Source organism: Brienomyrus brachyistius, chromosome 12, assembly GCF_023856365.1.
Source record: "Brienomyrus brachyistius isolate T26 chromosome 12, BBRACH_0.4, whole genome shotgun sequence".
NCBI classification, from domain to species: Eukaryota; Metazoa; Chordata; class Actinopteri; order Osteoglossiformes; family Mormyridae; genus Brienomyrus; species Brienomyrus brachyistius.
Window position 1 is genome coordinate 17,032,921 of NC_064544.1, and position 26,398 is coordinate 17,059,318.

At 40.6% G+C, this 26,398-nt stretch overlaps 2 protein-coding genes across 5 annotated transcripts in view; one reads left to right on the plus strand and one right to left on the minus strand.

The window, feature by feature from the left end:
- The window catches only part of LOC125704903 (uncharacterized protein DDB_G0292642-like), a 42,603-nt gene extending 25,702 nt beyond the window's left edge, over window positions 1-16,901 (plus strand). Inside the window, exon 4 of one of the 3 annotated variants that reach the window (XM_048971049.1) lies at window positions 16,471-16,901. In XM_048971049.1, the coding sequence (XP_048827006.1) occupies window positions 16,471-16,869 (399 nt within the window). In that variant the 3' untranslated portion in view covers window positions 16,870-16,901. Of the gene's footprint in view, window positions 1-2,598; window positions 3,126-16,470 lie in introns of those variants that run through there. The other 2 variants (XM_048971047.1, XM_048971048.1) reach the window with 2 other exon arrangements.
- On the minus strand, window positions 8,346-15,065 carry LOC125704898 (uncharacterized). Of its 2 annotated transcripts, XM_048971039.1 has the most exons (9): window positions 14,843-15,065; window positions 14,387-14,498; window positions 11,870-12,045; window positions 11,619-11,740; window positions 10,668-10,771; window positions 10,096-10,214; window positions 9,702-9,802; window positions 9,397-9,570; window positions 8,346-9,089 (listed from the first exon to the last, which is right to left on the minus strand). In XM_048971039.1, the coding sequence occupies exons 1-9, from the start codon at window positions 14,985-14,987 to the stop codon at window positions 8,637-8,639; spliced, it is 1,506 nt and encodes a 501-aa protein (XP_048826996.1). In that variant the 5' UTR covers window positions 14,988-15,065; the 3' UTR covers window positions 8,346-8,636. The 2 variants fall into 2 exon arrangements, with proteins under 2 accessions (XP_048826996.1, XP_048826997.1); XM_048971040.1 differs by lacking the exons at window positions 14,387-14,498; window positions 14,843-15,065 and adding an exon at window positions 13,295-14,368.
- Window positions 16,902-26,398: the final 9,497 nt, after the last annotated feature.

Genomic DNA, 26,398 nt, shown 5'->3' on the forward strand with positions numbered 1-26,398 from the left:
CCAAGCCAGGCCCAGTCAGTGTCAGCTTCATCTCCCCTGAATGTTACAGGTCCATCTGTACCTCATTAACTGTATTAATTAGGCACAGACTAATATCACCTGCTTTCAGTGATCTCATTGTGAAGTACTGAGTATCACACTATACTGAACATTTGTTCCATTATACACTTCATGTGCGTGACCCCTGCTTGTTGTAATGTTGTTCTTGTTCTTTACCTAATGTTCTAGATTTGGTGACATGTCCTATTTTCCTGTTATAGAACTCTGCCTTTTACCTGGACTATGTGTTTTGATTCTGATTTGTATTTGTTTGCCTTTGATTGCTTCTACCAGCAAAACATAGTAGAATTGAGTAATGTAATGTCAATGTATATTTTTAAAAAGATCATTAATAGGTTTAGGGTTACTAGGAAAGAATAATGTCCTTCATAAAAAATCCATCCGTCCATCATTGCATTATTGATTGAAAACAACATGAAACATTTGAATTTCATGTTTCTCATCCATGAAGTTTCATGTATGCATCTAGCTTAAGAATCACGTTACGGTTGAAGTGCCTGAATTTGGTGTTCATAGGAACATTTGCATTTATAGTATTTTCTATGCTATTGTCCTGCCCCAATCGTCCACTCCTTCTGTGTGCCACGCCCCCTCATTAACCTCATGTGGATTCTCCGTGTTTACCAGCTGTTTCTTGTTGCTGTCATTAGTCTTATGTATTTAAGTGTGCGTTAGGTATGTTTTCCCAGTCCAGTCATTGACATCTAACGTCTGTCCTGTTTCTAGTGTATCGTGTTCCTTGTTCTACAATTAAACTCCCTGGTTCGCCAGACTTCCTGGCTCTGATTGCTGCTTCCTCGCTATGTGCTCCAACACAGTCATGACAGCTACTTCCTGGTTTGTCTGGCTCTTACCCAGGCATGCAGTCAGGGAAGTAGTGGAATGTGGTAATGAAATTTCCCAGAACTCAAAGGTATGTTTACACACAGGTCAGTGTCAGCACTGTTGTGGGTTTCCCAGCTTTGGCCAAAGTTTTACTATAGAGATCAATAAAATAATAACCTTCTTATCAGCATGTTAACAGCAAATTTTCATTTTTTAAGTTTAGTATCAACACTGTTTTCCTTCCTTGTTTTAGGTCACCCCTTACATTAACTTTACCTACATACTGTCTTTATAATGCATTTGTAGAACAATCAGTATACATTCATAATGCATTCATAGAACAGCAAGTGAGTATACCTTTACTATACACTAATAATAAACATTTTATGATAATAACTAACATTATGATCATAATTGTGTAATGTTTGTTATTAATGTATAATGAAGCTGTTCAGGTATGTTAAGGCATACTTGCATGCTGCTTATGAATGTTCAATGAATGCATTATGAAGGTGCAGTTAATGTTAAGCATTACCAAGTTGTATTACACAGACCAATTAAATAACCTTCTTATCAACATGTTGTTTAACAGTAAACTGTCATTTTGTACATTTAATTTACTGGCCTCTGTGCATTTGAAGTGTTTTTATTAAACCAATATGGTTAATGATCCAGAATCATTAGTTATTCACTGAGTCATAGATATGCTTATCTATTGTAGCCAGTCAGAAACCATGAGGCGATCTAACTTTAATTGTCAGGCCACTTGTTTGTCAGCATTATTAATACCCATCTTTATATGGTGTATGTACTTGCTAAAGTATCATTTTACAAAACCATGTGACTTCTCCTAACTGTAAAATCGAAAGTGAAAGTTAATTATCACTGCATGATAATGTCGGTGTGGAAAAGCAATGACAACCAACACAGAGAGATGTGTAACAGAATCTGCAGTAAGGAGGTGCGCCGTGAAACAGCAGCGCGCAGCGACAAAATGACAACCCAGCTGCAGCAGGGGGCGCTATGATTCCAGGGACATAACTCTCAATTTGGTGACAAGGAGGGAGGAAATCAGTCAGTATTATGTGTACAGTTATTTTTTAGTCTCATTAAATAGGATACTTGTGACTTTACATAAGAAGGAGGAAGCTGGAATGTTTAATACACACTGGGTCAGTGTAAGGGCCTTTATAAAAATATGTTAAATACATATTTTTATACATACTATGATACGCAAGTATTATATTGTGTGAGATAATCACCACCACTCTAACTGTGCCTGTAAACATTACTGACTCATCTTTATATGGATTACTGCACTTGATGAACTTGCACTTAATTTTCTATATTAATATATAGGTCATTTTTCATATTTCTCTTTACTTTTGTGAAGTGTCCCGGATGCCAGTCCTCTGTGGAGAGGGAAGACTTGACCAATCTGAGTGTGCGCTGCACGGTCTGCACTGCCGAGTTGGGTCGAATCTATGAATTCTGCTGGCAGTGCCTAAATCAGTGGAAAGGGCCTGGGCCACAATCTGACCGCTGCAACAATGATGGCTGCACCAACAAAGATCTGGACCTGCTGCAGAAATGCCCCATGATTGTCCTGCCAGATGTGGAGAACGTGCAGTGCCCCTCTGTACGCGCCTGTCCCACCTGTGGCCTACTGATCGAGCATGACAAGAAAAACTGCAAGAAGATATTCTGCACAAGGTGTCAGAAGGAGTTCTGCTTCGTCTGTCTGAAGCTCACCCCTGAGTGTCTGAAGACCAGCAGTTACTTTACACTCTGTTTTGATGGTGTTGCCCCCAGGCAGATGTCAATACCAACCTGGAAAAGAAGTTAGATACATTTCCAGTTAATTCACTCTCCCTACGCACAAATTATACATTTCCTGCTTCATATTAGTTCTGTAGCATATAACTTACAGTTTAATGTACTTATGTCTGTTTGCTCTATCTGCAAATTAATTATTTGATTGGATAAGTGTATTTACTCATTAGAAGTAACAAAATGGTTTTAGGGATATAAAGAAATTCCCGCTAATATGTATACAAGTATGAGATGCACCTTTTCATTGTCATATATTATCAGATCCACAAATACGTAAGCTACAATTGTCCAGAAGAGTCATTTTTAATTAGTAATAAGTTTTCTATGGTAAACTGCATATCCAATAAAGGCAGAAAATGTTGAATTGTTGTGGACTTGTGACTGAACAATTATGTATGAAGTTTGCTATTATAGCCATGGTCAAATTGTCAGCCTGAATTATCACAATAAAATGTCCAGTGGTATCAGGGGTGAGTCTCTGTACATATAAAGAGAGTGTTTTTACGGTATGCTGTCTTGAGGATGATGATTGATAATCATTAGTAATATTAGTAATATGAGTAAAAATCAGGTAACACAATAGACTTGCTGTCCTCTGTGACTCTCAGACTTAATTGTCCCTAAAAAGAGAACCAATGTCAAGTGATCAAGTTCATCTGATACACATGATTTAGGGTGAGTTCTCCACATTGAAACGGCGTCCAAAGAGGAAACATACATCATTATGTTTTTCTTCCTGTAATCTTCTCTTCCTGTAATAGGTCATAGATCATGACCTATTTTTCTTGTGATCTTGAGATGAGATAACTTTTTATCTCTGCTCTCACAACAGGTTTATCGCACAACTAAGCTGCTAAACAGAATTATGATTCTGTTTAGTGGCTTAGTTGCCTATATATCATCATTATTTATTTTACTTTTATCATAGACTGTCACAACCAGAAATTGCAGTATGTCTCTCAGTGCTAGACAATTATCATATTAGTATTCATCACTAATCATAAACACTTTCTAGAGGTTTTCCTGCCTTAACATTCCCTTCCAAAGCCCTCACCTTTTCCTGTAACATCATCCTGTTTTAATAGCTATGAAGGGCCTGGATTATTAATGCTCCCATCACCTCTGCTTCCTGTGGATGGGGTGCTGTAACCTAAACTGCAACCCACAACCACAGGGGCTAAACACCAAAAACAAAGTTGATTTTACCTGCATTTCCATTTTGTTTTAGTTTGTGTTGCATTGTTCAATGTAGTTTAGTTTTTATTTTTTTGAAAACTAATGTTTTTATTTCAGTTATTTTTTTCTACTGCTAGTTTTAGTTTAGTGCTGGTTTTCGTTAATTACAGCCGGTGCCAAAAGTTTTGAGAATGACACAAATATTAATCACAGTCTGCTCCCTCAGTTTTTATGATGCCAATCTGCTTATACTCCACGATGTTATGAAGAGTGATCAGATGAATTGCAATCAATTGGAAAGTCCCTCATTTCCATGAAAATGAACTTAATCCCAAAAAACCCTTTTCCACTGAATTTCAGCCCTGCCACAAAAGGACCTGCTGACATCATTTCAGTGATTCTTTCATAAACACAGGTGAGAGCTCTGACAAGGACAAGACTGGAGATCACTCTGTCATGCTGATTGAGTTAGAATAGCAGACTGGATGCTTTAAAAGAAGGGTGGTGCTTGGAATCATTGTTCTTCCTCTGTTAACCATGGATACCTGCAAGGAAACATAAAGGGCTTCACAAGCAGGGATATTGCTGCTAGTAAGATTGCACCTAAATCAATTGATAGATTTCTACACTGAAACTTTTTGTTGAATGATGAGGCAGGTTCCTTTAGCTTAAGCAGTTTATTAAGACAGAATGAAGATGCTACAGAAAGATGTTTCACACGGCCATTTCAGTGTCTGTATGTGTCTGTCTGCCCCCACTGAGGGAAACAGGCCCTTTATCTATGGTCTTCGTACAGATTCCTGGAGCCAGGGGTCAGACGGCCTTGGGGAGAGCAAGTTGTATGAAAGGCAAAGAACATGATCAGCGATTAGCAAGGACAGAAATAAATGTAAAAATAAGAAATATGAAAGCTATAAATGAATTAAGTAAATGAATTAAATAACTACAAATTAACTAGGGAAAGAAGAAGGTTTCAAGGCACTCAATAAAGTCCTGCAAGGGTCAGGACCATGTCCTGAAGTTGATTCAGCTGTGGGATCACCAGTGCAGAATTTGCTCAGAAATGGCAGCAGCCAGGTGAGTGCATCTCTATGCGCAGTGAGGTGAAGACGGAGCCGGCTCTTTGAAGTGAACGATCGGAGCGGGAGTCAGAGCCGCTTTTTTTTCCATCCGCACGGATTGGTCAACTACACGATGCGTGTCTGCACCGAGCAGGAGGGGGAGGGGCGGTGCTACGGGGTGTGTTCGACTTAGGCTTTAAGTCATAACTCGTGTTGCTCTCGTGAGGTTTTTGTACCATGTGACATGGTTACGGATGGTGACGTTTTGCAGCGCCAGCTGAAGTCGAACAAAAAAAATCTAACCATGATGCATTGCATTGGGACCAGAATGCACAGCTTTAAGCCAGCGCTGGAAACGGCTGTCTGAAGTCGAACGCACCCAAAGACAAATACAGCAATCGCAGGTACAGAGAGAGAAACAGGAAGGAAGGAGAAGCGCACGACAAAATGAGTGACTGCAGGAAATGCAGTAAAATTTGGATACATTTCAATTGCATTGATAATACAAAGGCAGAGTGTAGAGTTTGCAATCTCATATCGAACAGGCCCTACAAATAACCTGCATCGGCATGAGAACTGTACGTCCATCAGTGCAGTGGGAAGAAAAAAGACAAGCAGGTGAACCTGCTACTAATGAAAGTGACAGTTTGTCTACTGCAACTGTTGAAAGTGCCAGTTTGTCCGTGTCTACACAGTCATCCAGTACAGCACCACAACCACCTAGACCTACAACCTAGAGCTCTATGAGACAGTTTGTGCAAAAAGCTATGACTCCAGTAAAGCAGAACACAATTGATGAGGAATTGGCTAAAATGCTTGCACGTGATTTCCAACCATAGTAATTCATTTCACTAATAATGTACATTATTTCTGGTAATAAATTCATTTAAGCACCAAAAAAAATCTGAAGAGCCACTTGGGAGCCGAAAGAACCGGCTCTTTTAAGGGAGCCGAGCCATAAGAGCGGGCTCCCTTAAAAGAGCCGGAAATCCCATCACTTCAAGAAAAGGTGTCCACTACCATCAGTCCTGTGTCATGCCAACAGTAAAGCGTCCTGGGGTTGCTTCTCAGCCAAGGGAGTGGAATGACTCACAATTATGCCTAAGAACACAGCCATGAATAAAGAATGGTACCAAAACATCCTTTGAGAGCAACTTCTCACAACCATCCAAGAACAGATTGGTGATGAACAATGCCTTTTCCGGCATGATGGAGCACTATGCTATAAGGAAAAAGTGATAACTAAGTGGCTCGGGGAACAAGCATCAACATTTTGGGTCCGTGGCCAGGAAACCCACCCCAGACCTTAATCCCATTGAGAACTTGTGGTCAATCTTGAAGAGGTGGGTTGGCAAACAAAAAGCTATAAATTCGGACAAACTCCAAACATTGATTATGCAAGAACGGGCTGCCATTAGTCAGGATTGGGCCCAGAAGTTGATTGACAGCAGTTAGGGCCAATTGTAGAGGTCTTCAAACAGAAGAGCCAATACTACAAATACTGTCTCTTTGCATAAACAATATAATTGTCAATAAAAGCTTTTGACACTTATGAAATGCATGTAATTATACTTCAGCATGTTACAGAAACATTTGACAGAAAGATCCACAAACACTGAAGCTGCAAACTTTGTGAAAACCAATACTTTCTCAAAACTTTTGGCCATGATTGTAGGTGAGCTACCATGCTAAGTGTCATTCAGAAAACCCTTATGATGAATAATATAATGGACTATGTTACCCCACCTGGACTGTGGAGACTGGGGTCTTGCCCCCGAAGCCAGGCCTAAGGTGGTAGCTCGAAGGCGAGAACCTGGTGGCCAGACCTTCACCCATGAAGCTTGTCTAGGGACAGCCTGAAGGAATAACATGGGTCCCCCATCCTGTGGGCCCACAGCCCGCAGGGGGAGCCTGACAGGATGTAGCACTCATTCCTTCCTTTTCAATGTGGAGAACTCACCTTAAATCATGTGTATCTGGTGAGCTTGATCAGCACAAACATTAGTTCCCGTTTTGAAGGCACTGACATCTCAGTCACAGAGGATAGCATTTCTATTGTGTTAAAGATTCTACATATACAGTATTAATCATCCTCGCGACCTTGAAAGTATGTGCTTTGTTTGAACAGAGGGTTTGATATTTTTAGTTACAATTGGAAAGGGCTTGTTCTCACCGTGTCATTGTGGAATTTACTCTAAGTAAAAGGGTCTAAGTCGTCTTCACCTGCTTAGGCGGCTAAGATCCTTTGGGGTGAACAGGACTCTCTTAAGGTCCTTCTATGACGCTGTGGTAGCATCTGCTATCTTTTATGCTGTGGTCTGCTGGTGTGGTGGAATTGCAGAGAGGAACAGGGGGAAATTGGACAAACTGGTGAAGAGGGCCAGCTCTGTCCTGGGCTGCCCACTGAAATCCATCGAGCAGGTTGGGGATGAGAGGATGCGGTCTAAGCTAACATCCATTATGGACAACACCTCCCACCCCCTGCATGAGACTGTACGAGCACTGAGCAGCTCATTCAGCAATAGACTTCTACACCCACAGTGTAGGAAGGAGCGCTACCGCAGGTCATTTTTACCAGCGGCTGTCAGACATTATAACAGTTTAGCGTGAGTATTTTTTACTCATATATGTTTAACTGACATATCACATGCTGTAACCAGGATCATTCACACCCCACCCCACCCCCGCACTTGTGTACATATCTCTGTACATTTTGTACATATCTCTGTACATCTTTATTTATTTCCAAAACTTTTGTACATTTGTATTTATATCTTTGTGTATCTACCTGCTCCTATTGTTCTATATTACGTTTTTTGTGCAAGAGCTCTGTAACACCTAAATTTCTCATTCGTGGGATAATAAAGGTTTATTCTATTCTATTCTATTCTAAGTACTCTGGTTTTGCCCCACGGTCCAAAAACATGCTAAGGTGCACTTAAGTTATTAAATTGCCCAGAGGTGTGAATGGTGTGTGGGGGTTTGTGTGTGTGTTTGTGTGTTTGCACCCTGCGATGGATTGGAGCCCCATGCTGGCTTGTTCCCTGCCTTGTGCTCGCAGTCTCTGGGATAGACTCCGGACCCCCACAACCCTGAATAGGAGAAGCGGTTACCGGAAATGGATGGATGTTACTACTATGTCCTTTGTAACATTAAAGTAGCATTATGGAGCTTTGGTCTGAGACTAGCGAGCCAACAATCTAAAGAGCATCTAAAACCCTTGGAGGCTTTGAGGCTGCGTCACCAACAGCCCACTTGGCACTGATGAAGCTTGTTAACTTGGTGATATTATCATGCAGCAAAGGCTTTTAAAAAATATCATATGGTGGTGCATAGCACGGAGGAACCATGTACCATCAAAATAAATTTTAAAGTAAATAAAACTAGCAATACAAGCAGAATATTTAATGTAAGTTAAAATAACCATCAAGGCCAGTCATTGTCCTGCCGATAAAAGAATGATGTCTGGTTGTTTGATTTATATGACATTATTGCAGCACCATTTTGATTAGATGAGTTAATATACTTAATGAATCAAATCATTCATTTACAGACAGAGCAAATACACACAAATAGATCTGTACTGTAAGTAACAGTAACTAAGTTATATTAGTTCTGTAGCATATGAAGCAGAAAATGTATGATTTGTGTGTAGGGGGAGTAAATTAACTGGAATTGTATCTAACTTCTTTTCCAGGTTGGCATTGATGTCTGTCTGGGGGCAACACCATCAGAACAGGGTGTGTAGTGACTGCTGGTCTGTAGACACTCAGGGGTGAGCTTCAGACAGACGAAGCAGAACTCCTTCTGACACCTCGAGCAGATTATGTTCTTGCAGCCACTCTTGTCATGCTCGATCAGTAGGCCACAGGTGGGACAGGCTCGTGTGGAGGGGCACTGCACGTTCTCCACCTCTGGCAGAATAGTCATGGGGCATTTCTGGAGCAGGTCCAGATCCTTGTTGGTACAGCCATTGTTGTTGCAGCAGTCAGATCGTGGCCCAGGTCCTTTCCACTGATTTAGGCACTGCCAGCAGAATTCATAGTTGCGACCCCTCTCAGCAGTGCAGACTGTGCAGTGCACGCTCAGATTGGTCAAGTCTTCCCTCTCCACAAAGGACTTGCATTTGGGACACTTCATACAAGTAAAGAGAAATCTCATTTCAGTTACCTTTTTTATTACATCTGACAAATTGTTAAAACTAGGATAATCCCTGAGGTGTCACTAAGTTCTGTAGCTACATGACCTTATACTATGCTCAATTTCAATATAGAATATTAAGTGTAAATTTTTCAAGTGCAGTAGTCCATCCATTTTCCATAACTACTGATATACGTTGCAATAATATTCACAGTCAAGTACAATTTATAAAAGTTGAGTCAGTAATGCTTACAGGCACAGTTAGACTGGTGGTGATTATCTCACACACTATAATACTTACTGATTTATATTCATGGAAATTCGCAGCAGCCAGAGTTGCCATGGTCTCCTCAAAATATCTCTGCTCGCTGTCTGTCAGCACTGCCAGTTTCCGAACCTCCTGGTAGGGCCACTCCTTCCCACACTTCTGATTCCCTCCATCCTTCAGAGCTGGACACGTGAACTTGTACTGACCCTACAGTTTAATGGTAAAGCTTGAGTTAAAGGGAGAAACCGTGTAAATGCAATGAAAATGTTGAATAGATACAAAGCTGCTTTAGGAAGAAACAGAAAGAGCTAATATGGTAAGTAAATAAAGCTTCACACCTGATCTAGGAGACTTTGACACCAAGCAGTCAGAGACTCTGGACTGACAGCATGGCCACAGGACATTTCTGCCCTCAGGATCTCTGGGTCATCATCCAGGGCTACAGACAAAGTGCATTTTTACAAAAGCTACACAGACCACCCTGAGACAGACATATGCCAGGCAACAGATTTTCTTCCCCATAAATTATCGATTAAAAATAATATTATGTATTTTGAACAATGATACTACATTCACCATATATTCACCATATTTTTGTAACAGACACTAATAGACCCAGAGAGTATTAGTATGTTAGTATGTTCCAGCTGCCTTCTTACATTTTAACATCAGAAGTGTCCTATGTAATAAGAATGAAAACATTTGAAACACTGTGCACATTATCATGCTTACTGATGTCATCCTTCCTTTTCACAAACTTTAAGGTACTGTCCCTGGGATTATAGCGCTTCAGCTCCTGCTGGGTCTTCATTTCGTCACTGTTAACTGCAGTATCAGGATGCACCTCCTTACTGTGTCAATAGGCAAAAGCCACTTTCATGAGAACAGTTCCTCAGTTGTAAGTAGCTGGGGGAGTCAGTCCTATAACTACATAAGTGAGGAGGAGTAGGCACATGGGGCAGGACAGATGGGCAGTTGCCGGCAGATGGGAAGCAGGCAGGACAGGATAGGGGGCAGGCGAGACAGGCACAGGCAAGGCAAACCGAAAGACCGGGTGAGGAGCACGTTCAATATGTTTCAGCTAGGAAACACTTCACAACCAGCCTGAGGGCAAGGTCACATGCAGTTGTAAAAGCTGGGCGAAGATTTCTAATTGGGTTGTCCCGTCCCACTGGCCATGACAGTTGTCACCACCCCCCTGCCCATCCTCCCCCCCTCCAGTCTGGGCAGCATCTCCCAGAGGAAGAAGGGCGGCTGAAATCCCAACACACACTCAAAATGGGACAATTGTGTTACCAGGTTACCTCTGGTATTTTGGGTGTATTCTGTGAGATGACAGGCCAGTTGGAGGTCTTTGGTGACCACCTGGTTGGTCCACCCCCCCATGCTGTGGGACTGGGGGTGGTGGCTGGAAGCAAAAATTATAAAGATATTCAGTTTAATACAGAAGGCTTTGAACACCCATGAGACAAATTGGGGTCCCCGATCCAAAACCGTCTACAGGAATACCACAGTATCAGAAGATCCATAAAACTAGCTGATTTTCCAGTTTACTAGCGGTAGGCAGCTTTGGAAGGGGAACAGTTGACATTTTTCAGAATATCTATGATGGGTCAGAATGACAGTATTCCTCTGAGAAGGCAGAAGATCAATAACAAATACACAAGCTATGTGCGACCAGGGTTCAGCAGGCACCGGCAATAGCTCTAAAACCAAATGACACAGCCATGTCCTGTAAAGTGTACATTGATCAGTGCACTCTGGGAGGAAATGTACACCACTTCCTTTTTCAGATTCTCTTTGTCTGTAATAGTCATTAATTCTTTTGTATCGTATAATGCCCAATGGGACAATACATGACTGGGTTAATAGCTCTAAAACCAAATGACACAAACGTGTTCTATAAACCATGCATTGTGCATTAAACGGATACAAAATAATAACTATTGTAGCCATATATGACCTGACAATCCAAGGGGTGTGCAGTGTCCCCCAGAGTCCGCTGATCAAAGCACCTTCAAGTTAATAGCCCATTTTTATACCATCCCATTTCATATCATAAGGGCACATGGAAAACCAAGAGGAGTGCAACAGTTACCATGAGCCCAAAATACTCAAGTAATATCTCTGAACTGATGCATTTTCTTAGCTATTAAAATAAATGGTATGCGTTTTGTCCGTGTTCTGGGCATCACAATTCTGTCATTAAGAACTACATACTTTGCTTCTGTTAAAAAATATTAGAGCCGAAATACCGAATATGAGGCCCCAAGGTGATCCCCGAGACTTCTCTCCACCGCTGGATTGTCGAGCACTTCGTTGAAGGAGCCCAGGAGTCTACTGATCCTATGAGCTGCTGCCAACTCGAAAGCCATTCCTGTAATAAGGGATATGAGAAAGCAAACCCGTGTGTTGTCCACAAGAAATTTCCCTCTGTGCTCATCTATGTAAAGTTCACCTTGCATTAAGAAGGAAGTACATCAGTTAGGATTGACATTGTACTTACTCAGTTGTGCCACATAATCCAGACTAGCAGTGTGCTGAACAGGGGATGGCACTGCGTTCTCTCCAGCATTTGCCTCCATGAGCTCTATAAGCTGGGTAAGTTGATCAAGCTCCGCCTGGAGATCAAGCAGCTGCTGCTGGGTTTCCCTGGAGTCCATATTCGTACGCTGATGGTTTCTGTCAGAGAGGGCACTAAGATGACCAGATACCCGATCACTGGAGACCAGAAGATTTACTCAGGGAAATGAGCAACCAGAGATGGAACTGATTGGCAAAACACGTTGTTGGGAGAACAGTTCCTGAGTGGTGTCCGCGGGAGTCTGTCCTACGAGTACACAAGTGACGAGGAGCAGGAACACAGAGCAGAACAGACAGAGGGTTGCGGGCAGATCAGGAGCAGGCAGAATGAAAGCAGGTAGAGCAGGTACAGGCAGAACTGGGGCAGGTGAGCAAGAAATGGGCAGGTCAGGAAGAGACAAAGCAAACCGAAAGCAGGAGTGAGTAGCAGACTGGAATGTTTAATCTAGGACTCAGTAATACTTCGCAAACGGCGTCAGGACACATCAGGCTTTTAAAGGCTGAGCGAAGATTTCTAATTAGGCTGTACTGCCCTGCTGGGCGTGACAGTAGTGGTTTAGATGACTAGATAGTTAGCTAACTAGCTAACATTACTGTTGGTTAGGAAGCTCATTAGAACAGTACAGCGGAACTCCCTGTTACGGAAGCGTCCAGGGAAGCAGAACAAAAGGCCATGAAGTCGGATAAAACAGGGGGTTTAATCGGGGAAATCACCAAACAGAGGAACAACACAAACAAACGTCAATGACCAGAACAGGGCTAAGACGGACACAAAGTTATAAATACAGAGAAACAATTAACAACAACTAGAAACAGCCGAGAACACCGGGATTCCACATGGGGTAAGAAGGGGGCGTGGCACACAGGAAGGTCGGACGAGAAGGTCATGACACTCCCATAACCGCTGATTTGCTAACTGTGGTCTCAGAGTAATTTCCAAATGAAACTTTATCAAAGGTATGTAAGTACACAGAAAACAAGTAGTTTATAGTGTTCACTACTATCCAGTTTCAGATCTCTGTGGTTGGTCTTGGAACGTATCCCCCGCAGATATGGGTGCACTACTGCATTTAACATTTGAATGTTTGTTATCATTGATATCAGTGCAGGGTTGCCGACTTTCGTCAGCTATTGATAAAGGTACCTCTATCATTGTAATTATAGGTCAGATTTACTATTATTGATGGTTTTTATTATTATTATTTTAAAATTATTATTTTTGGTTTTTAATTGGTGATCAGAGGAATGAAAATCTTCAAATAAGCACTTTGTCTAAGGTCTCTGTGGGACACACTGGACCACAGCTTTCAATCTAACCCCCAGTAGGTACTTCTTTAGGTAGACCTACCTGTCACCAGTTATGATGCCTTTTTGCCTCCAGATCAAGCTGAAATTTCTTAATGCATGGATTCATAGTATGGACAGACTGTGTAGACACCCTTGTACTGAGATGGCCCTTTTGTACTTTTTGGTTTTCTTGTTGGTTTTAACAAGTCTGGCAGGTTTCCTCTGACTGCTCTCCATATAAGTACTGCTGCCTCAGTGTGTTTGGTTAGTGCAGCTTTCTCTGTAAACTTTATCCACTGCATTGTATGAAAGTCCCAGTAATGCTGTATCATATGTTTTAAATGTATTACACTCTAAATATTGATCTGGAGCTTGACTTTTAAAAATCGTATCGTAAATCAAATTACAGTCACAATATCTGTAGGAAAAATCATGATTATATATTTCCCCCAATTGGTTCAGCCCTGACTATCAGCACCTGTCCCCTGCCTTTAAACCCCAGGCTGCCTCACACTCTGCCTGAGGCATTGTTGATGTCCTTTACCGAGTGCGCCTGCTTTTGTGTCCCGTTAAGCCCTGACCCCCCCTGCCCGCCAGTCTCCAGACCTATTCCGATTCCCCGGCTTCTCCCAGCATACATGCCTCCTGTCCCAAGCTCCCATGTTGGACTGACTCCGCTGGCTTTGACCCTCTTGCTCCGTGACCCCGACCGTCATCCCGCCTATTGATCCTGTTTGCTTTCCTTATGATTAAACTATGTTATCCATAAATGGATCTCCCCTGAGTTCTGTTTCCTCACAGTTTACTCACTGATTAATTTAACAAAATTTCCATAAATAAAAAAGAATTTCAATTGGATATAAAGACCTGCAGTCTGCTTTTTCATGTGCTTGAAAACACGAGCTGAAAACAGTTGCTTGTGTTTACATAATTTTACATATTGGTTTGAATTATGGTGATATCAACAACCTTCTAATAAAAAGCAGACTGGCTTTTTGTCTTGTTATATATGGTTTTAATTTTACAGTATCTGATTTAGGTGCTTATTAGCAGAAAAAATGAGGAGTTATCATCAGCACACATGATGACAAAAACAGACCTGACTTGTAGCTCTGGAAATTCAGTGATGCATCTAATAAGGGGAAAATGTTACCGGATCACGAACTGAATGACGGACTTGTGTTGGATCCCATAAGAGGAGAGCGGGCAGGAATCTTCTAGCTCTTTGTTGGTGAAAATCAGCCTCATGTTGCTCAGGTCATCCACTGTCAGAGAAATGTTCCAGAAGCAAAAATTTTTGTGAAACAATCCAAGCATGAAAGGATGGCATGATATTTAAAACATAAAAAAGTAAAAAACAATTAGATTAGGGATTTTTCGTGTCAATTTTGATCTGTTTGACACACAAACCCACTGGCATTCATTAATTTTAACTAATTATTAAACACTATTAGGTGAAGTAGCCGTTTTGAAAGGTACAATAAGAGGGAATTCAAACTGGGAATCTGACTGACGAGGCCAAACTATGCTACCTTAATGCAACAAAGCACATCGCCTTCTCAGTGACAAATGAAGAGTATTCGACACACAGAAAGTCATTGCCATTTACCTGCTGTCCCTGGCAGCTTCAGAGCAATTTTCTCCTTTAGCTCTAAAACAGTCATGTTCTTCATCTGATCCTCTGAATTCCCAACATCAACTTTTATTTTCTCTCCATTTATTCCATTTACCATGACCTGGTAAGTGTTCCCCATGCTGGTCTTTTCCCTCTGTCTGGTATTATCAGAGTTCTCCTTTTCACAACAACACAGTCATGACAGCTACTTCCTGGTTTGTCTGGCTCTTACCCAGGCATGCAGTCAGGGAAGTAGTGGAATGTGGTAATGAAATTTCCCAGAACTCAAAGGTATGTTTACTCACAGGTCAGTGTCAGCACTGTTGTGGGTTTCCCAGCTTTGGCCAAAGTTTTACTATATAGATCAATAAAATAATAACCTTCTTATCAACATGTTAATAGCAAATTTTCATTTTTTAAGTTTAGTATCAACACTGTTTTCCTTCCTTGTTTTAGGTCACCCCTTACATTAACTTTACCTACATACTGTCTTTATAATGCATTTGTAGAACAATCAGTATACATTCATAATGCATTCATAGAACAGCAAGTGAGTATACCTTAACATCCTAACATACCTTACTAACTTTACTAAACACTAATAATAAACATTTTATGATAATAACAAACATTATGATCATAATTGTGTAATGTTTGTTATTAATGTATAATGAAGCTGTTCAGGTATGTTAAGGCATACTTGCATGCTGCTTATGAATGTTCAATGAATGCATTATGAAGGTGCAGTTAATGTAAAGCATTACCAAGTTGTATTACACAGACCAATTAAATAACCTTTTTATCAACATGTTGTTTAACAGTAAACTGTCATTTTGTACGTTTAATTTACTGGCCTCTGTGCATTTGAAGTGTTTTTATTAAACCAATATGGTTAATGATCCAGAATCATTAGTTATTCACTGAGTCATAGATATGCTTATCTATTGTAGCCAGTCAGAATACAGGAGGCGATCTAACTTTAATTGTCAGGCCACTTGTTTGTCAGCATTATTAATACCCATCTTTATATGGTGTATGTACTTGCTAAAGTATCGTTTTACAAAACCATGTGACTTCTCATAACTGTAAAATCGAAAGTGAAAGTGAAGTATCGGTGCATGATAATGACGGTGTGGAAAAGCAATGACAACCAACACAGAGAGATGTGTAACAGAATCTGCAGTAAGGAGGTGCACCATGAAACAGCAGCGCGCAACGACGAAATGACAACCCAGCTGCAGCAGGGGGCGCTATGATTCCAGGGACAGAACCCTCAATTTAGTGACAAGGAGGGATGAAATCAGTCAGTATTATTTGTACGGTTATTTTTTAGTCTCATTAAATAGGATACTTGTGACTTTACATAAGAAGGAGGAAGCTGGAATGTTTAATACACTCTGGGTCAGTGTAAGGGCCTTTATAAAAATATGTTAAATACATATTTTTATACATACTATGATACGCAAGTATTATATTGTGTGAGATAATCACCACCACTCTAACTGTGCCTGTAAACATTACTGACTCATCTTTATATGGATTATTGCACTTGATGAACTTGCACTTAATTTTCTATATTAATATATAGGTCATTTTTCATATTTCTCTTTACTTTTGTGAAGTGTCCCGGATGCCAGTCCTCTGTGGAGAGGGAAGACTTGACCAATCTGAGTGTGCGCTGCACGGTCTGCACTGCTGAGATGGGTCGAATCTATGAATTCTGCTGGCAGTGCCTAAATCAGTGGAAAGGGCCTGGGCCACGATCTGACCGCTGCAACAATGATGGCTGCACCAACAAAGATCTGGACCTGCTGCAGAAGTGCCCCATGATTGTCCTGCCAGATGTGAAGAACATGCAATGCCCCTCTATACGCGCCTGTCCCACCTGTGGCCTACTGATCGAGCATGACAAGAAAAACTGCAAGAAGATATTCTGCACAAGGTGTCAGAAGGAGTTCTGCTTCGTCTGTCTGAAGCTCACCCCTGAGTGTCTGAAGACCAGCAGTCACTTTACACCCTGATCTGATGGTGTTGCCCCCAGGCAGACGTTAATTCCAACCTGGAAAAGAAGTTAGAATCATTTCCAGTTAATTCACTCTGCCTATGCATAAATTATACATTTCCTGCTTCATATTAGTTCTGTAGCATATAACTTACAGTTTAATCTACTTATGTCTGTTTGCTCTATCTGCAAATTAATTATTTGATTAAGTGTATTTACTCATTAGAAGTAACAAAATGGTTTTAGGGATATAAAGAAATTCCCGCTAATATTTATACTGTACAAGTATGAGATGCACCTTTTCATTGTCATATATTATCAGATCCACAAATACGTAAGCTACAGTTGTCCAGAAGAGTCATTTTTAATTAGTAATAAGTTTTCTATGGTAAACTGCATATCCAATAAAGGCAGAAAATGTTGAATTGTTGTGGACTTGTGACTGAACAATTATGTATGAAGTTTGCTATTATAGCCATGATCAAATTGTCAGCCTGAATGATCACAATAAAACGTCCAGTGGTATCAGGTGTGAGTCTCTGTACATATAAAGAAAGTGTTTTTACGGTATGCTGTCTTGAGGATGATGATTGATAATCATTAGTAATATTAGTAATATGAGTCAAAATCAGGTAACACAATAGACTTGCTGTCCTCTGTGACTCTCAGACTTAATTGTCCCTAAAAAGAGAACCAATGTCAAGTGATCAAGTTCACCTGATACACATGATTTAGGGTGAGTTCTCCACATTGAAACGGCGTCCAGAGAGGAAACATACATCATTATGTTTTTCTTCCTGTAATCTTTTCTTCCTGTAATAGATCATGACCTATTTTTCTTGTGATCTTGATATAACAACTTTTTATCTGTGCTCTCACAACAGGTTTATCGCACAACTAAGCTGCTAAACAGAATTCTGATTCTGTTTAGTGGCTTAGTTGCCTGTATATCATCATTATTTATTTTACTTTGATCACAGACTGTCACAACCAGAAATTGCAGTATGTCTCTCAGTGCTAGACAATTATCATATTAGTATTCATCACTAATCATAAACACTTTCTAGAGGCCCATCATTTTGTTTTCCTGCCTTAACATTCCCTTCCAAAGCCCTCACCTTTTCCTGTAACATCATCCTGTTTTAATAGCTATGAAGGGCCTGGATTATTAATGCTCCCATCACCTCTGCTTCCTGTGGATGGGGTGCTGTAACCGAAACTGCAACCCACAACCACAGGGGCTAAACACCAAAAACAAAGCTGATTTTACCTGCATTTCCATTTTGTTTTAGTTTGTGTTGCATTGTTCAATGTAGTTATTTTGTTTAATTTTTTTTTTTTGAAAACTAATGTTTTTATTTCAGTTAACATTTTTTTTCCGATTGTGGTTGGTTTTTGTCTAGTATGGTAAGTTGTTTTAATCAGGGGCTTGTGGTTTCTTAATCTTTGAGTGTTTTTGTGTGTACTTTTCTAGTCACAGCCTTTGGTTTTGTTACTTTCCTCGCTACTTTTGTGTTTTCTTCTAGGGTAGGTACGTAGCTTGACCTATTGTAATGTTACTTGTTTGTGAGCATTTACTTGCACTGGTTTTGTTTCATAGAATGGATTTACAGTATGACTTCGCCTTTCTCCATTATTTCGGTGGCATATATATAGATTCCCCCTGCTAACTTGGCGAGGCTCTGTGACACAGTAGGCACATTAATGATGAGTATCCTCGTGGGCTGTCAGCGTTGCTGTTTTTCCCTGGTTGGATTTTTGCTTATGCTATTGGTTGTGTTTTTCTTAACTTGCTATTGCTATCGATTGGGTAGGTGCAGGTGGTACTAATGGGCAGCTAGAGTTATCTGATGGTGGGACCGAATCACTGCATGCTTGCGTATTTAGTGTTGCTTAGATGTGCCTTTTTGGAGTGTACGTGTGTGGTATAGTGATGCAACGTCAATGCAATAATCCGAGTGTGTATGAGTAGTGTGACCATGGTGTGACGACCGCGGGTGGACGGGCAAGCAGGAAGTGGGGAAGGATGAGGCAGGTATCCAGAATGCAGGTAAATGGGGTTTATTAAAGGGAACACAGGGTAGACAGCGATGAACATCAATAACAGACCTGGGGACTGCGGACTTAGACATGGACTAAACAAAACAGACAAGCCTAAATAACAGGAAACAGCTGGGCACAATCGGGGAAGTACATGTGGATGATGAGGGGGCGTGGCACACACGAGGACTGGACGCGCAGGTCATGACACATGGGGGTGCACCATCAGCTAGTCTGTTTCCCCTTTGTAAAGGTAGCCCTGCCTAGTCGTGACAGGATTAACTTTAGTATACTTAAGATTAATTTGGTTGTTTACAAAGTTGTAATATATGTGTTAATTTGAGTTTTTAGATTTGTGTTGTTTTCCATTTGGTGACCTCTTTGTGCAATAAAATTTGTCCAAAAAAATCCACATCTGCTGTATAGTGTATTGGACTTGTGTTGGTGATCAACTGGAAGTTGTCATGTTGTACTTATGCTTTTAAGTGAGGGGGGGTGGTTATTCTAACCGTCCTCTGGGGTGGTGTAGCTGGGCTATTTGTGGGGGGAGAAACATAGTGCCCCCTTGCTGCTTTGCCCCATACTACTAGTTTTACTTCAGTGTTAGTTTTCGTTAACTGCAACCGTGGCCAAAAGTTGAGTGACAGAAATATTAATTTTCACAAAGTTTGCTCCCTCAGTTTTTATGATGCCAATCTGCATATACTCCACAATATTATGACGAGTGATCAGATAAAATGTAATTAATTTACAAAGTCCCTCTTTACCATGAATGAACTTAATCCCAAAAAATCCATTTCCACTGAATTTCAGTCCTGCCACAAAAGGACCTGCTGACATCATTTCAGTGATTCTCTCGTAAACACAGGTGAGAGCGCTGACAAGGACAAGACTGGAGATCACTCTGTCATGCTGATTGAGTTAGAATAGCAGACTGGGTGCTTTAAAAGACTGCACCTAAATCAACCATTTATCAGATCATCAAGAACTTCAAGGAGAGAGGTTCAATTGTTGTGAAGAAGGTTTCAAGGCACTCAAGAAAGTCCAGCAAGGGTCAGGACTGTGTCCTGAAGTTGATTCAGCTGTGGGATCACCAGTGCAGAATTTGCTCAGAAATGGCAGCAGCCAGGTGAGTGCATCTCTATGCGCAGTGAGGTGAAGACTTTGAAGGATGGCCTGGTGTCAGGAAGGGCAGCAAAGAAGCCACTTCTCTCCAAGAAAAACATCAGGGACAGACTGATATTGTGCAAAAGGTCCAGGGATTGGACTGCTGAGGACTGGAGTAAAGTAATTTTCTCTGATGAATCCCCTTTCCAATTGTTTGAGGTATCTGGGAAAATGATTGTCTGGAAAAAAAATTGTGAGCGCTACCATCAGTCCTGTGTCATGCCAACAGTAAAGCATCCTGAGACCATTCATGTGTGGGTTTGCTTCTCAGCCAAGGGAGTGGAATGACTCACAATTATGCCTAAGAACACAGCCATGAATAAAGAACGGTACCAAAACATCCTTTGAGAGCAACTTCTCCCAACCATCCAAGAACAGTTTGGTGATGAACAATGCCTTTTCCAGCATGATGGAGCACCGTGCCATAAGGCAAAAGTGATAACTGAATGGCTCAGGGAACAAAACATCGACAATTTGGGTCCGTGGCCAGGAAACTCCCCAGACCTTAATTCCATTGAGAACTTGTGGTCAATCTTGAAGAGGTGGGTTGGCAAACAAAAAGCTATAAATTCTGACAAACACCAAACATTGATTATGTAAGAACGGGCTGCCATTAGTCAGGATTGGGCCCAGAAGTTGACTGACAGCAGTCAGGGCGAATTGCAGAGGTCTTGAAAAAGAAGAGCAAATACTACAAATACTGTCTCTTTGCATAAACAATGTAATTGTCAATAAAAGCTTTTGACACTTATGAAATGCTTGTACTGTAATTATACTTCAGCATGTTATAGAAACATTTGACAGAAAGATTCACAAACACTGAAGCTGCAAACTTTGTGAAAACCAATACTTGTGACATTCTCAAAACTTTTGATCACGATTGTAGGTGAGCTGCCATGCTAAGTGTCATTCAGAAAACCCTTATGATGAATAATATAATGGACTATGTTACCCCACCTGGACTGTAGAGACTGGGGTCTTGCCCCCGGAGCCAGGCCTGGGGTGGTAGCTCGAAGGCGAGAACCTGGTGGCCAGACCTTCCCCCATGAAGCCTGTTTAGGGACAGCCTGAAGGAATAACATGGGTCCACCATCCTGTGGGCCCACAACCTGCAGGGGGAGCCTGACAGTATGTAGCACTCATTCCTTCCTTTTCAATGTGGAGAACTCACCTTAAATCATGTGTATCATAAATTTTAGATTTAAAAGGATTTTATGTATTTTGAACAATGATACTACATTCACCATACATTTATAACAGACCCTAATAGACCCAGAGAGTATTAGTATGTTACTGTAGAATGTTCCAGCTGCCATCTTACATTTTAACATTGCAAGTGTCCTATGTAATAAGAATGAAAACATTTGAAACACTGTGCACATTATCATGCTTACTGATGTCATCCTTCCTTTTCACAAACTTTAAGGTTCTGTCACTGGGATTATAGCGCTTCAGCTCCTGCTGGGTCTTCATTTTGTCGCTGTTAGATGCAGCATCAGGATGCACCTTCTTACTATGGAAAAGCACAAAGTCTCTGTCATCTGTTATTGCTTTTGCATACCGTTGTCATGCACGGATACTTCCAAATTATGGCCTGATGTAGAAGTGGGCAATGTCCATCCGTATTTCTGCTTTTCCACTTAATTCGTCAACTTTAGCCTGCACCATCTGAATCTGCCAGTTAATTCATTTGTCCCATCAGACCTTGCAGAGCATTTGTAGTCACCTGTGAGAGTGGAAGAGGAAAAATCTCTTTTTAAAGTTCATCTTTGTTAATGTAATATGTTGAATAAAGATCCTTGTAGTAGAGCACTAAGACAACAGGAGACCTGACTGCTAGAGACAGGAGGATTTATTCAGGAAGATGGGCAATCAGAGATGGAATCGATAAGCAAAAGACATTATTGAGAGGACAGTTCCTGAGCAGTATCCGGAGGAGTCAGTCCTACGAGTACATAAGGGACGAGGAGCAGGAACACAGAGCAGAACAGACAGGCAGTTGTGAGCGGATCGGGAGCAGGCAGAATGAAAGCAGGTAGAGCAAGAACAGGCAGAACAGGGGCAGGTAAGTGAGAAATGGGCAGGTCAGGAATAGACAAGGCAAACCGAAAGACTTTTAAAGAGTGTTTAGCAGGCTGGAATGTTTCAACTAGGACTCAGCAATACTTTGCGAGGGCATATCTGGTTTTAAAGACTAGATGAACATTTCTAGATGGGCTGTCCCGCCCCACTAGGCATGACAGTGGTGGTTTAGTCAACTACTGTAGATAGTTAGTTGGCAGACTTGAACAACACAGTGGAACCCCTGTATCCGCTGATTTGGTAACTACGGTCTCAGTATAATTTACAAATGAAACTTATAGATACGGGGGCAGTACTACATTTAACGTTTGACAGTTTGCTAACATTGATATCAGTGCAGGGTTGCCGACTTTGGTCAGCTGGCTGGAGTGAGATTTTCAATTCAAGACAAGTTTGTACACACATTTTCATCTATGTAACAGTTTTAATACCTTGTAAATGTGACCCTCCAGCACAAAACCATACGGAAGTCGCATGGAGATGTTCGGATTTTCCCGAGCGATTCTAACGTGCCCGCGTACACAGGATTACATTGAATAGTTATCGAAAGAAATATAATTACGTTCGTTATATGGAGAATGACTAAACACGGTGGAAAAGAGCATCTGCATTAGTTTGGAGTTCCTCTGGCAGTCGATCGGTGGCGACTTCTGTACGGTTTTGTGCTGGAGGGTCAGAAATAGTCTGTAGGCTTCGCAAACTGCCCCAACACTATGGATTTAGCTAATTTTAAGTTTGCAATGGAATAATATAGATTTGCCATAAGACTTATTGTGTGAGTACCTGAAAGTGTGAGTGTTATGCCAGATATGAAAATAGGTATTAATTGAAACAAGCAAGAATAGATAGATATTAACTTTTCTCTGGCACCACTACATCAGAATGAATTAGTGAAAAACTCTATGGTGATTTTGGATTGAAAGGATGAAGTGGATGAAACAGGAATGTCAGGAGCTGGGATTACAGGTCTATAGGAGGGAGATAGAGAATACCGGTTCCATCAAATTGACAGGTCGGGTCAAAAGGTCACTTGGGGGCGGGGCTTGGTTGTGGTGGTACGATGTGACGTCATGGGAGTTGGATTTAATTATTTATTTATTATTTTTAATTATTATTTATTATTATTTTAAATTATTTATGTATTATTTTAAATTATTTATGTATTATTTTAAATTATTTATGTATTATTTTAAATTATTTATTATTATGTAAAATTATGTATTTATTTTTTTTATTATATTGAGGAGAGTGCTTACGAGTGTGGGGGTTTTTTGTCGGGCGCCGCCGCCGGGGCTGAGTGGGTGGGTTACCTGATGAAGCGTGAGCGTACGGTGTGTCTGGTGTTGCAGTACTGTGGTAAGGTCCCGGGCTTTGGAGAATCCGCAAAGGACTTAGAACGCTGTGTCTGGTGCGGTACTGCGGTTAGGTCCCCACGGCTTTGGATAATCCTCGGAGAGAGCGATACCGGTGAGCTGAGAGCCGTGCTGCTGCGCGAGTCTGAGAGAAACTCTGAGAGAATGAGACTCTGGGAGAAAATGATAAAGTTGGAGCAAAGAATGAGAGGAGGAGGCGGAGGGTCTGACGTCCAATAAAAATGCTTGCTGGTAGTTTTGACCGTGTATGTGTTTTTTCCTCACGCAAGCGTATGTATTACATCAGCGTAGGTGAAATCCCGGTCAAGTGTATGGGGCCGCACTTTTGTACATCCCGGTAGGTGATCCGCGTGGCCCACACATCAAGTTGGGCACGTTGGCTCCCAGTAAAATTCTGTCTTTCATGTATGACCGTCTGCGTACAAGTACAAATATGGGTTAAAAGAGAAACGCGGTGACGAACATAAAAAAAACCATCCGCAGATATTTTTATTATTATGTCGAGCGGGGGTTTTCCTCTTTTGGTAAAAAAAGTATCATCATCGAGCCCTAGAGGCACAAGTTTCATCATTGCCTTACCCTATGTGCCAGCCAAAGAGCCACAAGTTTCATCGAGGCCTTACCCGGTGAGTATATTATTTCTTTTATTCGTGTGATATAAACGCTATTCAATTAAAAAATAACATTCTAATAATAGGTATTCTCTGTTTTTTTTCTATGTACAAGAGAGAGACTGCGCTGACCTGTCAAGAGAAAATCTACAAGAGACCTGAATCAGCAGTGTTATAAAGCACATAGCCAACGCTAATTAATAAAGAATTTAAGCATAATAGCCCAGACGTACCATGGCCTATAGCTGGTAGAAATGGAGCTATCCTACGGCCTACAAGATAAAAGCATATGGCACCAAATTGGAATCAATAGTCTTTAAAAGAATAAATGGACTAGCAACTGTCACTGGGGAGCACCCCCGGTTAGGTACTATTAAGCAGCATTTAGTGACATGCATCAAAACACATTTTTAAAAACTTTGACAGAATAAAGTCTTAGTTATTTTAATAAATACGTTTTTCAGTAAATGTTTATTCACGCGCATGCAAACACACACCCCGGAGGTCAAACTAAAAAAAAAAAAAGTTGATACAAACTACAGTTGTATCGGACACGCACACAAAAACACAAAAGAGTTTGCTCAATCAAAAAAACACCAAACATATATAGTTCACGTTTTTTATTAAAATGTATAAGGATTGTTTTGTTATAGCGAAATTTTAAATTAATATGAGTCGGATATAAGTCATTTAGGCAACAAGATTTGAGGAAGAACCTAAATAGCGGCTAGAAATGACCGACCAGGCAGGCAGAAGTCTGCTTTTCTTGTCTCACAAGTCATGGAAGGGTGGGAGGGGGGCCACATAAGTGTGGGGTAGGAACTGTGGAATCAGGCAGGGGTGTAAGAATTTAGGATATAGTCTTGTTATTTTAAAGAAGGTGTACATGATTATTTAATTATATTTAATAGGAACCAGTAAGCTGCATTTAGCACCATGCTGCAAATACACATTAAAAACTTTAAAGAATAAGGTCTTAGTTATTTTAATAAAGACATCCTACAAGGTGCCCACGTGCCCAGCTTATATGATCTACAAGCTTGATCTGAGATGCTTGCTGGAGTACAATGCTAAGTTGACAACGGTAACGGAGCTGCAGACTGTTTGATAGTTAATGAAATTCAAATTCAGCAGTCATCCACTATGCAGGGAGACTACAGATTCACTATAACGACCCCATTTATCTGCTGGCATTATTTTAATTTTTTTTTTGACAGAATAAAGCCTTAGTTATTTTAATAAATATGTTTTTTCAGTAAATGTATATTCATGCTCATGTGCACAAACACACACAAACACACACACACACACCGGTGGTCAGGGGCTTTAGAGTTTAACTTTAGGTCTGTGAAAGTATAAGACCGCGATGTGTATACAGACCCCAAAACATACTAACTTAGTCGTTCATGAGTCTTATTGTGAAAAACCCACACAAAATAGACTTGTAAATTTTAAAGAAAAGACATTATCAGCTTTTGTTAATGTTTAAATGTATAAAAAACTTTAGATGTGTTTGTTAAACAGTCAAACAAAAATGTGTTATTTTAAAGTAGTATAAAATATAACCTTAACATTGGACGCAAGATGAACAACCTACACACACAGACAGACACACACACACACACACACACACACACACACACACACACAGCAAAACCCCAAGCATGCGCAGAAGCGCACAACCAAAGGTTGGGAAGTGTGCTTTCCTTATCTCACAAGTCATGGAAGGGTGGGAGGGGGGCCACATAAGTGGGGGGTAGGAACTGTGGAATCAGGCAAGGGTGTAAGAATTTAGGATATAGTCTTGTTATTTTAAGGAAGGTGTACATGATTATTTAATTACATTTAATAGCAACCAGTAAGCTGCATTTACACATTAAATGCCAATACACATTAAAAACTTTAAAGAATAGTAATATAACTTGACCATAGTTTTTAGTTACACAAATATTTTAAGACGTAACATGAAAGTTTTTCAAAGTAAGATGTACAAATGTTTTAAAATGTAACATGAAAGTTTTTCAAAGTAAGATGTACAAATGTTTTAAAATGTAACATGAAAGTTTTTCAAAGTAAGTTGTACAAATGTTTTAAAACGTAACATGAAAGTTTTTCAAAGTAAGATGTACAAATGTTTTAAAATGTAACATGAAAGTTTTTCAAAGTAAGATGTACAACTGTTTTAAGACGTAAGATGTTTAGGTGTTTTACAAAAACATTTTGTTATGTGTTTGCAGCCCAAACGTATTTTTAAAATGTACAAAGTTTTATGTGT